The 13,477-nt window shown below is 33.9% G+C and overlaps 1 protein-coding gene across 1 annotated transcript in view; it reads right to left on the reverse strand.

Moving 5' to 3' along the window:
• The window catches only part of LOC117111034 (ATP-binding cassette sub-family F member 3-like), a 29,325-nt gene extending 21,582 nt beyond the window's left edge, over nt 1-7,743 (reverse strand). Inside the window, exons 1-6 of the mRNA XM_033253901.1 lie at nt 7,616-7,743; nt 6,245-6,389; nt 3,727-3,806; nt 2,493-2,548; nt 1,344-1,444; nt 560-685 (exon numbers count right to left, since the gene is read on the reverse strand). Coding sequence (XP_033109792.1) covers nt 560-685; nt 1,344-1,444; nt 2,493-2,548; nt 3,727-3,806; nt 6,245-6,389; nt 7,616-7,688 — 581 coding nt within the window. The 5' untranslated portion in view covers nt 7,689-7,743. The remainder of the gene's footprint in view (nt 1-559; nt 686-1,343; nt 1,445-2,492; nt 2,549-3,726; nt 3,807-6,244; nt 6,390-7,615) is intronic.
• Nucleotides 7,744-13,477: the final 5,734 nt, after the last annotated feature.

Genomic DNA, 13,477 nt, shown 5'->3' on the forward strand with positions numbered 1-13,477 from the left:
TGTGCCCTATTTGTATGGATGGAAAACCAAACGGAATATTTTAACATTGCATGCATAATTTAAAGCGTATCTTTGATATTTTTTTTCTGAAAGTATTTGTAGACTAGAAATCAACTGAGCCATTAAAATCATACCCTGGGCTTCTATTTGGGGAAATAGAACCTGTCTGAGTTATGATAATTGGGCCTAGTCCTTCTATTATGTTCTATAAAATCATTAGTTTAGTAAAAAAAATGCATTTCTGTTATTTTCAGGTGTACTTGTGGAAACTGCGTCGTGGAAGAGATGTGGGGAAATCGTTCCTGTTGTCAAGAAGTAAGAACCATTCGATTAAAATACAAATTAAGGCCATGTAAAATAAAAGAATTGGTTAGCATCCCCTACCAATTTTAAAAATTATAATCATAATATCTAGCATTCATGATTTATTGTCTAGGTAACTGACTTTATCATCAATCTTATAAAAGTTAGCTCTATAATATATTGAAAATGTACTGGTCTTATCTATAATGTGTGTACATTTGTCTCATTATACATCACCTAAATCAAAATAACCTACTTTTCACCAAATGCTACGTCAAAGTTTTCAATCTTGATATCTGTGGATCGATTTGTACCAGATTCCTCCAACTTCTGATCCCTCCTGCTTGTGGCCTGGCTGGCAGATGCAGTCATAGTGCTATTGCTGTGAAGTTAGGAAAAACATTCTTCAAATCTAATGTCAGAAATATATCAAATACTATAATGATATGCAGGGATCCCAAGTCTCGCGCAAGCCGCGGCAGTCTCTCCCAGAAATCTGGATGACGGCCTCCCCGCCACCCCCCTCCAGCAAGCAAGCAAGATCTTAATCTCCCGCAAATTAAAAATATATTCATCTTTTTATACATTATCTCAAGGAATTCAGTATCAACAGGTATCACCATGCACAACAGCAAAATGAAAATAGATTTGATTTGAAAGGTCATTTAACCAGATCTCCAGGAAGAGATTTCTTCCAACTTGTGACCCCTGGATATGTTAACTAGTGTATACAGTACTGTAGACAGATATAATGAATAGTACGATAGACAAAAACGGTGAAACCAAACTAGTAGAGAAGAATGCATATAGTAGTTAACAGTAGAAGAAGCAGCAACAGTAGTAGTAGAGTGATAATAGAAAATAATAGTTAACTCAAGGCTGTATAAAATAAAGGCAGGAAGGTTCCAGTCAAAGATAAACAGTTATAAAATAGCAGAAGGAAATACAGTAGGAAGGATATACAGTGGGAGAGCATCAATTCAGCTAGTAGTAAATTATAGCTAAGTATAAATGATAATTAGCTTAAAAGGAATATTTACCCATTAGAATTTGTCTTTGGTACATCATCTTTCATGGATCTTTTCTCCTGTTTTGCCTTAATTTTTGCCTCTGCCTTTTCCAGCTTCCTTTTGTCAACATTCTGATGAACATGAATAGTATTTTGATGAGTGTTTGTGTCAGAAAAATAACAGATAGCGATATTTTGCCTACTTGACGTGATATTGTACTGAACTTATTACGTTCCCAAATACTTGCGGGAAAAATTTGCAAGTGATTCGGGTGGAAATCTAACCCACGACCTCCAGAACTTCTGTAGCATGGTGTCATAACCATACATCACCGAGCTGGCGTTTAGCGACTAGTGTTGAATCCGATCCCCAGGTAACGTAGGTAGGGCAATCCCCAACTACTTTTTTATGATGGTAGAAGATGGGCAGAAAGACAATTGAACAAATGAATGAAGAACAATACATTTATGAAATTATATTGTTGATCTAATGACAACCATCCTCTTCATTTGTATCTTCACCTCCCGCCATCAGTGTACCTCATCACTTCGTAACTCCAGTCATACTGTATTTCTTCCCATTTCTTTGCTGCACAAACTATTTTGCCTCTTCATTCCTTTCCTATGCTATGAATTATCATCACCCTCTCTATCCAATGACCCTCATAATCTCACACCTATTCTGATTAAAAAGCTGCCGTACATGTGAAGAAATAATTATTACCATCACCTAATTTTTGTCGGGGTATGCAGGTTTTTAGGACCTTTGGAGAAATGTTCCTACCCTGTGATGCATGATTTGATTAGGGTTAGGGTATGCGGGTCATTAGGACCTTAATGGAGTAACATCCCTACACCAGGATCCATAGTTCATTTAGGGTTTGGAATGAGGATCATTTGGACTAAACGTCACTACCACAGGATGCATAATTCATTTAGGTTTGGGGTATGTGGGTCATTAGGACCTAATAGTAAAGTAACTCCTGTACCCCACATTGCATAGTTTGGAATGCGGGTCATTCACATTTGTGAAGTGACATCCTTCAACCATGATGCATAGTTAATATTGTATTGTATTGTTGGTTTTCTATTTGTGTGTTGTGCAGATATTGGCAATTGATGGCAATTGCAGCGATAAAAGAAATTGAATTGAATAATGGATGATGTAAATCTGACTTACAGATACAGCCTCTTTCTTGGCCATCCATATACTTGCATCATCCGATAAAATCACCTCTTCAACAAGATAAAAACAAATCAAACAAAATATAAAGATCAATATATCATTTTGAGAGTCATTTGTGGACAAATTCTATTGTCAGATCTGATGCCATTATAATGTCCTGTGTCTTGACCAATAAATTATTGAAAATACATGAAGGCAACAGAAGAAAAATAATAAATCTCATTTGTATTTTATAAAAGAGACATCAAATTCCATATTATGTACAGTAGCTGAGTGACACTCAATGCTACGTCTATGCTATGCTAAACAAGCATTATTATTGTTTTATAGGATTTATATAGCGCAAATATCAAAAAAACTGTTCAAGGCTCCCCTCACCCCCCGGACATTGGGTACAGAATCCATCATACACAACACTGAACCTCCTATGCTCAGCGGGAGGTATTTTTAATTACTGTATGTGTGTAAAAGAGTGCATAAAGCCTACGCTGTTAACCCCAGGCCTTGCCATCCTGAAACCAGAGTACAGAATTTTGCCGAGCAGAGCACCAAGTTAACTACGAGTTTTTTACGAGCATAACAAGTTTGTACCGAATTAGATACGAGTTAGGTACGAGCCAACTCGGTGCGCTCGTACTTACTCATACTCATTTTTGGGTGCTTGCATCAAACTCGGATGACAAAACTGCTGACGAGTATCCAAAGTAGTGTACGACCTAGGTAGGAGTACCCCGAATACTCTATGAGCTACCTATCAGTTCTTCAAGTTTACTACGAGTTATCTACTCGTGGCGCAAATTTTGAACATCATGTTCAAAATTAGCGCCACAAGTTCAGAGCTGCAAAGAGTAGGTTAGAGTATTCGACAAGCTTTCCGAATCGTCCTACAAGTTTTTGCCGAGTTAGTAACTTGGCAAACTCTTGTAACTCGTATGCTGAAAAGAACCCTGGTGGGAGAGGGGCTTTAATATCATGACCCATCATTTTAAAGCTTAGGGCTTATAATGAAAATGAATATATAAAAAAGTAAATTTTCATGTTAGGCTGTCACTGATGCTTGATGCTGGTTTGGCATGGAAAAGCCCCATCTGTTTTGTACTCTTGTGTATATTATGAATTGTCCCTAACGAACTACAGTAATAACAAAAGGATAGTGCCCCTTTCCCCTGAGCTAGTAAATTTGATAACAAATCAATTACAATAATACTGATAGTCCCCAAGTCTTTACCTTGAGCCTCAACAATCTCAGCTAAGTGAACTGGGGCATCAAGAAGAGTAGCACTTGCACTATCTGTACCTCTAGAATTACTTGGAACAAGGAACAAATTAGATTATTGATCGCAACTTGGTGAATTCACATGGCAAACATAAATTAATGTAGGGAGGGTACAGCCAAGGCAAAACTGTCATTTTTTCCTGTCAAGGTTTCATCATCATCTCTCAATTATTTTTAGTTAACTGGTGGAGGGGGTGGGGGGTCACTAGGATTTTTGCTTTAAATTCAAGATGGCCACCAAAAAAAAATTGAACATTATGTTTCAGTCAATTACCTAGACAGTAGGAAGTTTCATGAAGTATGCTAAAATGAATAATTTTATAATCCTCTGGAATTGTTCTAAATTTATGCACAACGGAAAACAAAAAGTGCATAAACTTTTAAAAACACATTAAAACATTAAATTTATTATAGTTACTAGCGTAAGTAGGACTGTTTTAACGCCAACATTTATTATTTATTTATTTTTTGGTTTCTTTATATTTGTAATTCATATGCCAAAATTTGTGATGTTTATCTTCTGCCAAAACTATAAGAAGAACTGAAATTTGTCAACAATAGAAGTTCCCTCTTTTGGACAGCTAGAAAAGCAGTCCACAATTTTTGTAACTGCTGTTCTGTGCAAAATTTGGTAGCACGTGTCCATTTTTAAGGTTTTTGTCATCGTCGAATACTAGTTGTTTTGTTTCACTGGCTGTCTCATTCAGCAGTTTGGTTCTGAAATTTATTTCCACTGCCTAGGCAGAGGAAATAGAGACATACCATTTTTTTTAATACAACTGTGACGTAAACAAGTGGGCCCTTTTAGGACCTCGCTCACACTGTATACAGAATGGAGTGTTGGAATATACAGTATACTGTACTTCATTGTACTTAATTGTACTTAATTAATTACTTAATTGCACTTAATTGTACTGCACTAAATTGTACTTAACTGTTTTTAATATACAGTAATTTAAGTATGTTTTTCATCTTTGAAATAATTCTGTATTTATTTGCTGTAAGTTTTAGTTATGCTCTGTTATGTTTTAGAAAGAAAGTGTTTGAATAAATATACCAGGATAGCTGTAGTTTGGTATTAAATGGTGGTTAAGATGCATGTCTTCCAATCCTAATGTCCAGGGTTCAATCCTATGATAGCACCAGATTTCTATTTCTAATGACTAAAAAAACAGCTCCACTCCCTAAGCCCCATAATGAGACTTCACTAATAAAAGCATCACATTAATTTCATTTTTTTTTTAACAGGGCACCTGAATATCGGCCAACCTTCAAGAATATGCTGGAAGGGGTCACCCTCTATAAATATGGTTTAAAAACAAATTATCAAAAATAAATAAATTCAAATCAAATCATTATACAATCAAATCAAATACATTAAAATCACACCTTTAGGCCAAGTAAAAAAAAAAACATGTTTCACGTCCGGCTTTTTTTTTAAATTGAGGAAGAGGCCTTTTTTATTTTTTATTTTTTATTTTTCAAAATGGCCGCCATTCTACAGACTTGTTGACATTTCCCGNNNGTTTTGTTCAACATATAAAATTTAGGAATCATTGTTACTGTATACAATCGGAATGTTCCCGATGTTACGTCTCAGACGTCTTCACATGAAACTATTCCATACAATCTGACATAGAGGCCAGAATTCATCGGAAATCATCGGCCGTATTCGATTGGGACTTTCGTGCTCTGCTCAACGGAAACTGCTCAACGAAGTTAACGCTCGGAATTTATCGTTGAGTTTTGTACTCAACGGGATAATATACTCAACGTATAGTCCCAATCGAATACGGCAATTGTATGCTCGAGGTTTGCCGCCTGACGCCCAGAGTAGGCGACGGCCTAGGCCTAGCCTAGAGATATCGGGCTAGGTAGAGATATTGGGCTAGCCCAGCATAGCCTTACTATACGAAAGGTTAGACGAAGATATTGCACTACTTTAGGCTAGGGTATTTATTTTCCAACATTTAATTCTAAATTTTCGATATATTTTTTCTTTATTTTCATGAATTTTCCAAAAATAAAAAATTTAAAAAAAATCAAGGCGGGCAAAAAAAACAATGCGGGTGGGGACGCGAAACATGTTTTTTTTTTTACTTGGCCTTATACTATATGTTATTAGTTTTTTATTTTTTAATTTTTTTTTATAACATTAGTTAGAATAGATACCGTGCATCATTATGGCACCTGTGAATTATGTTCCAGCTAACCATTGTTTGACAACTGGTCTTAAATTGTGGGAGAACAGTGCGATGATGTGCGGTTCTTCTGCTATAGTCCTTTCATTTCGGTTCCTTTCCTTAGTTGGTTAGCATAGAATCTTAAGTTCGATTTTCTTTTTTTTATTATTTTATTTTAGCGCATTGAGACTTCGGTGTAATGCGCTATAGTAAATCCCACTATATTACATTACATTACATTCAATTGTTAAAAAAGTCCATTGGAAAATAATGTTCGTCCATCTTACAGTTTGAGGATCTTGCAGAGTTGTTGGCAAACTTGGCTGACAAGTTGCATCTCATCCTCGCCCGCAACCTCCACCAAAATTCCTCCTACAGCTTCGTTTACATCTTCTTCAGATTCAAAGTCGTCGCTACCACTTTCCAAAACACCTACAGTGTATTAGATATAAAATAATGTTTCCATGGAACACGTAACGTTTTTAAAGGGGTTTTTTTTGGGGGGGGGTATGGGGTCAATGATGGTACTGTATAAGTGGTGATCAGTATGAGCAACAAACTAATGGTGACATAGGGATTGAACTGGTGGTCATGTCTTAAAGTTTGTTTACAAAGATTCAAAGTCGTCGCTACCACTTTCCAAAACACCTACAGTGTATTAGATATAAAATAATGTTTCCATGGAACACGTAACGTTTTTAAAGGGGTTTTTTTTGGGGGGGGGTATGGGGTCAATGATGGTACTGTATAAGTGGTGATCAGTATGAGCAACAAACTAATGGTGACATAGGGATTGAACTGGTGGTCATGTCTTAAAGTTTGTTTACAAACTTATTTTGACCTCCTACCGCACACTTTTTTTTTTTTTTTGAAATGTAATTTCAATTGTAATATTTATCGTTTAATTTATATTTTATGTGTGTGTGGTAAAAAAAAACAACAAAACAAAAAAAAACAAAAAACTGTTTTTCTTTTTGGTGTTTTTTTTTTTTTTTTTTGCATATTTGGAATTACAAAATTTCAGCTGGCCATCGGGACCCCTACCAGCCATAGTGAGGAGCAGTATCACATTTCCCCTCTGCCTACTCTCATGCTGAAAATTGAAGGGCTAAAGCGACCGACTTCAAATAAAAACTGATATTAATTAGCCTGCTTTGACCCAGGCTTTTCGGCACAACAACACTTTTTTTATTTTATTCCTTAGCACAGTACAACAACAAAATCAATAAAAGAAAGAGGAGGGCTTGATTCGGAGCCACCACTCACCACTGACACGTGTTTATATGTAGATTTCTTTGTGAAATTCGAAAAACTGGTCTCTGTTTATCTCGTCAAAACCTTTTATAATTTTAAATTGGCCTACTAGGCCTATAGTATAATAGGCTAGCCTATCTTTATACTTCCTTCTTGATTATGACTAGGCCTAGGCCTAGCCTAGCCCTATGCTATGCTACTGCTAGTGTCTAGCCCACAGCACACACGCCGCACGGCCATCTGTTACTGTCTGTACTGTAGTGTTAGGTTAGTTTAGGGCATGACGATAATCAATCAAAAACATAGCCAAAACTGCCTATACAACTGATATATGCCTAGACCTATGGTGGTTAGAACTTGCAATTATATCATCGTATGCGATTCGTGTAGTACAATTTCATTACCTGTAACGTACTCTAAAAGTTCACTATCAATGGATGGAAAATTAGAAGTTATAACTTCACTGTAAGCGGCCATCTTGTTTAGCGAAACCGCCAAACGAATTTGCAAAAGAGGGAGCTAAACGATTGCACAACACAGAGCTATAGATAGAAGAGTTGCGACATTGAGAATTTAGAAGCCATTTTGTGTCATACGCGATGCGCGTTCTGTGACTAACGTGATGTGCGTTCCTGTGTATAATATTGTATAATACATTTAGCGGCCTCCTGTATAGTTTAATTTCATTTAATCTTTTTAGCAGTCGAATTTCATGAAACTATTTATAGATTTTTTTTTTTATGATTTCACCCAGCAAAAATTAATTAAATACGTATATCAAAATGTAATTTAAATCCGTCTAGCGTATATAGATTGTTGCTCTTTAAATTTGAATATGAGCGAGCCCTATACAAATCTTATGTTATTAATTTGATTATAATTATTTATAAATATTATAATAGTATAGGTCTTTATAATAGTATAAACTGTGCTTTGCTGTAAATGTTAAAAATTGTAAGTGTTAAATGATACAGGATCTGTGATATATTCAACTTGTGTAATTATGTAACGTACATTTTATTGTATTAAAAGTCTCGCCTCTATTTTAATATTGTATTATGGCTGTACAGTATGTTAGTTTTATAAACACACTGCGAGAGCGTGTCCGCTGTTTTAAAAGCTTCGTTTCCAATAAAGTTATAATAATTATATAATAGTATGCAATAGAAACAGCAAATCATTTTTAAGATTATTAAACATCACCTTTATTTTCATTTTCATTCGTATTTATACAGGCTGTACAAAGATTTGAAATTAAGAACATTTTCTAATATTGTTTAGCGAACAACCTTTAAAGATCGTCAGAAAGGGTCGGGAAAAAAATTAATTTTTTTTCTTTTATTTAGCTTAAATATTTTTCCGAACGTATCTAGGCGAATGAGAAAATAAAAATAAAATTTTAAGGATGAACGTATACAGTGTAATAATGCAACTGATAAATGATTTAAAATTATATAATTAAGGAAGAAATATATATATATATATATATATATATATATATATATACTATTAAAAACAATTAAGACCAAAGAAAAGATTACCATTAAATAAAATAGGTCGAGTCTTCATTGATTAAAATGTGACGAATTAACGATAATTGAAAACAATTCTAATTTTATTTCAATCATTTACGCGAGCACGCACGCGCGCAAATATTCGATTATACATATGAATTCTTATACGCTGTCCATACTAAGTGATGTTAGTTATAAAATATAATTGTAAACCCAATTAAGTGTGTGAAATTAATATGCAATGTACGTAACACATATACTTTGCATGTGTTCATCGGGAAGATTATGTAACAAAATGGACGGTGTGTACCACGTGACTTTCGTAAACCAAGGAGTGGAATGTCGCAACTCTTTTGGCTCTGGCCATGGCTCTGGCACAACATACAGCAGAGAGGCATAGAGTTTATTCGATTGGTTCATTTCGTTGAGTATGAATTTTCGTTGAGTATTATTTTCATTCAACTGGTTCGTTAAATATAGACTTCGTTGACAACGAAAATTAACGTAAACCAGAGTGCGTTAGCATTAAGTTATCCACGTGACCAAAAAAAAAAACATGGCCGATTGGTGAGTTTATAAACAACATTTGCGTTAATATAACTTAGATTAAATTTCATAAAATAAAAATTATAATATCTACCCACATGGAGTCAAAAAATAATTGTAGGCTAACAGAATTCAAAAACTGGATGAAAATATTTTTATTTACGAAAATCCCATACTACCACAAGTTGAAGCAATTTGGATTACGCAACGTGTATGGCGGTAACTATACAGCCATTTTGTTTTGTCGAGTATTTACAAATTTTCTATTCGACTGGTCGTTGAGTAGGATTTTACCGCTGCGCAGGTGGGCGTAGTTTAACGAAGAACGACCAGTTGAATATAGCCATAGAGCTGCGACATTAAGAAGAAGCCATTTTGTGTCAAACGCGATGCGCGTTCTGTGTCTAACGTGATGTGGGTTCCTGTGTATATTGTATAATACAGTTAGCGGCCTCCTGTATAGTTTAATTCCATTCAATCTTTTTAGCAGTCGAATTTCATGTAACTATATTTATAGATTATTTTTTTATGATTTCACTACTTAATATCCAATTTCATATTTTTTGTAATAATTTACTCTTTTTAAGCAGTTCTTTAATCGTCGCCGATAGACCGAGAGAGCCCCTCGATGGCAAGCATTCCTTAAGTAGTTCCTGTTATTTTTGCAAATAAATTATACCTATGTGACGACCAGAAAAAATGTATTAAATATGTATATCGAAATGTAATTAAAATCCGTATATAGGGTATATGCCAGGCTCCTTAGGAGGAAATTTCTTTGTACTTATGTATGTTGTAGAACTAATTTTTCTAAGCTGTAAGGAAAAGGTCCGTACTCCCTCTTTTCACCATTTTTAAATAATCAAAATCTGTACTTATCATCCGCTTCCGAGTGTTTTGTCAAATATGCTTTTCGTGTCTTAAACAAATCAGTTCTACAACACTACAAAAATAATTTTCCTCTGAATCATAGTTTTAAATTTGAATATAATTTTCTTTTTTTCTCCATAATAATAATAATAATAATAATAATAATAATAATAATAATAATAATAGTAATAGTAATAATAATAATAGTAGTAATAATAATAATAATAATAATAATAATAATAATAATAATAATAATAATAACTAAATAAATAAATAAATACCCTGTAAATAAAAACTAGGCTGTGTTCGAGCTTTCTTAACGTGACCTAGTCATACCTACTGGCACTGACTTCTGTGAGACAATTGATAATAAAGCAAACATACGGGCGGATCTGGGTTCAATTTTAGGGGTGGGGGGGGGTCAGAATGTTTCCAAACCCACAAAATCAAAGGGGGTCATGGAAAAATTTGATTCCTAGATGGCGGCAAATGAGTTTTTCTGACTTCTGCGGTGTCTTTTAATAACTTTTAAGTTCTTCAAAATTCAACGTTTTCACCCGCTTGAAAACGGTCAGTTAAATTTTCTCATTCTTATTACAGTAAATAGCATAGAATGTCAAAATTTCAAAACTAAACTGTATCTGGGCTATTGACAACAATGCAACTGTTTGACTTTGCTGCACACACTGTGCAGTATCATCCTTGTGTCAGCTTCCTCATGATTGCAAAATAGATTTGGCACAGGTAGCACCTCTACTGCAACGCCTTTGTTTTGAATGACATGACATTCATTGTATGCTATGCGCCACGAAAACATGGACATCAGAAAGAATCTCCCTTTCACACATTCTCCATCTTACAAAAAAGAAGTCGACTAGTCATCGTAATCATCATCATCATCGTTGTTAACAACATTAACCTTTAATATTGTTTCTATATAATATATGTATTATACTTTTAATGTATAAGCCGAACAGATACCATTTTTTTGCATAAAATTACATCTATTACCACCCTTTTTATTATTAATATCATAATAATAATAATAATAATAATAATAATATTTATTATAATTATTATTTTATTATTATAATATTTGTATATTAATGTTATCATTGCTATTACCGTATTATTATTATAAATATTGTAATCAATATTTTTATTATCATTAGTCTTAGTATTATATTTATAATTATACTATAATGTATTACAATGTTGATACTGTTGTTAAGCAAGATTGTTAATCTTCATTAAGTAATCCGTAAGTACACTTCGTATTAACTCATTCATACTTGGAGGTGATATAGAAGTTAATCCCGGGCCCAATAGTAACAGCACACGTAATGTAAAAAAAAAAAAAAAGCTTAACGTATACTACCAAAACGTCCGTAGCATCAACAATAAAATGCAAACCTATAAGACTGAACTGTTAAGTCATATTTTAATGAAACACCTTGACATCATAGCGTTATCCGAGACGTGGTTAAACAAATCCGTAGATGACAGTGAATTATCCTTAAATGGCTTTGATTTATACCGAGAAGACCGACAAGAGTACAAGCGTGGAGGTGGTGTATTACTTCTTATCAACAGTAAACTCAAGTCAAAACGTCTGGACAAGTTTGAAGATTGTCATGAACTGTTGTGGGTCAAGATACAACTGTCGAGAAAGAAAAACCTAATAGTTGGCGTGTACTACTGTCCACCTGCTTTTCCAAAAAGTTCTATTGACCTTCTTAATGAATCTATCAATAATTTGCAATATGAATTTCAAGGCTAATAATCATGACATTTTATTATTATCCTGAGATAAAATGGTATACAGATAACAACAAATGTAATACACTGATGAGTGAAGCACCCGACAATTCAAATGGGAAATATTTTATTGACAACATTTCACATGGCAACAATTTTAACCAATTTATACAATTTCCGACATGTGCGAATCACACTCTTGATCTCATATTGTGCAATACGACATGTAATGAAGTTACAGCTGGAGATGATATATTTTCCTCTGACCATTGTGCAATACATTTTAATTATCCAATTGAATTTAATAATAATTATAATTACAACAATGACCAACGATTACGTTATAACTTTTAAAAAAATTAATAATTCCGATTTTATTGAAACACTTACCCATATCCCTTGGGACATACTCAATCTTGCTCCTGATGTTAATGAATCAACGGATATATTCTACGATCTAATTTTTGCAACAATTAATGATTTAGCTCCCGTATTTAGACCTAAGAGAAAACTTCCTCCCTGGTTCGACAATGAACTTATAATGCACTTAGACTTAAAGAAACTTACTTTAGAAAAAAGAAGAGAAATATTATTAGATTGAGTATTGAAAATTTTCGTTTTGCCAGATCTAACTTCAAGCGGTTATGTAGATTTAGGTACCGTTCCTATGTTAATTCCTTATGTAGTGATCTAAGTTGCAATCCTAAACGTTTTTGGTCTTGGTTAAAATCTTCTCGAAAATGTAATGAATTACATTTTGATGGTTGCTCTGCTTTTTCATCTAGAGATAAAGAAAAATCTATATAATCATTTTTTCTATTCAGTTTACAACCCTAAAAATAGCAATTTTGATTATCTCATCTTTCCTGACTATCCTTTAGACAAGTTTCCTCAAATTCTTTTTAGTCAAAACAGAATACAAAAACACCTTGGTGAATTAAATCCTAACAAGGCATCTGTTCCAAAGGTCAGTGCGAAGTTATCTATACAGACATGGCCAAAGCTTTTGACAGGGTTCCACATGATCTTCTTTTGTATAAACTCAAAAAGTTTGGTTTCAGCGACGACCTTATTGCTTTCTTTACTAGTTATTTAAAGGGAAGATTTCAGAGGGTTATCATTGATGGACATACATCAGAATGGCTTCCAGTTCTTTCAGGCGTTCCACAAGGTTCCATTCTTGGGCCACTGTTTTTTTATTATGTTTATTAACGATTTTTCATTCATTCCTTGTCACTCTAATTTCCTTTTATTTGCAGACGATATTAAATTATTCAAATCAGTTTCCACCATGAACGATATGTTGTTACTTCAAGAGGATGTGGATGGTCTTATTGACTGGTGCAATAAATGGTGTATGTCTCTCAATGCCTCCAAATACAAATCAATGTCCATTACACTCATGAAAAAACCCATTTTGTATAACTTTAAAATTAACAATATTTTACTTGAAAGAGTTTATGTACACAAGGATCTTGGTGTTTTCTTCGATAGTTCTTTAACTTTTTGTAATCATATTAATTTCATTGTCTCCAAAAGTAACAAATGGTTTGGTTTTCTCTGGAGGCATTGCAGACA

This window comes from Anneissia japonica, unplaced genomic scaffold (genome assembly GCF_011630105.1).
Source record: "Anneissia japonica isolate Jap-2015-1 unplaced genomic scaffold, ASM1163010v1 scaffold573_len2283161_cov171, whole genome shotgun sequence".
NCBI lineage: Eukaryota > Metazoa > Echinodermata > Crinoidea > Comatulida > Comatulidae > Anneissia > Anneissia japonica.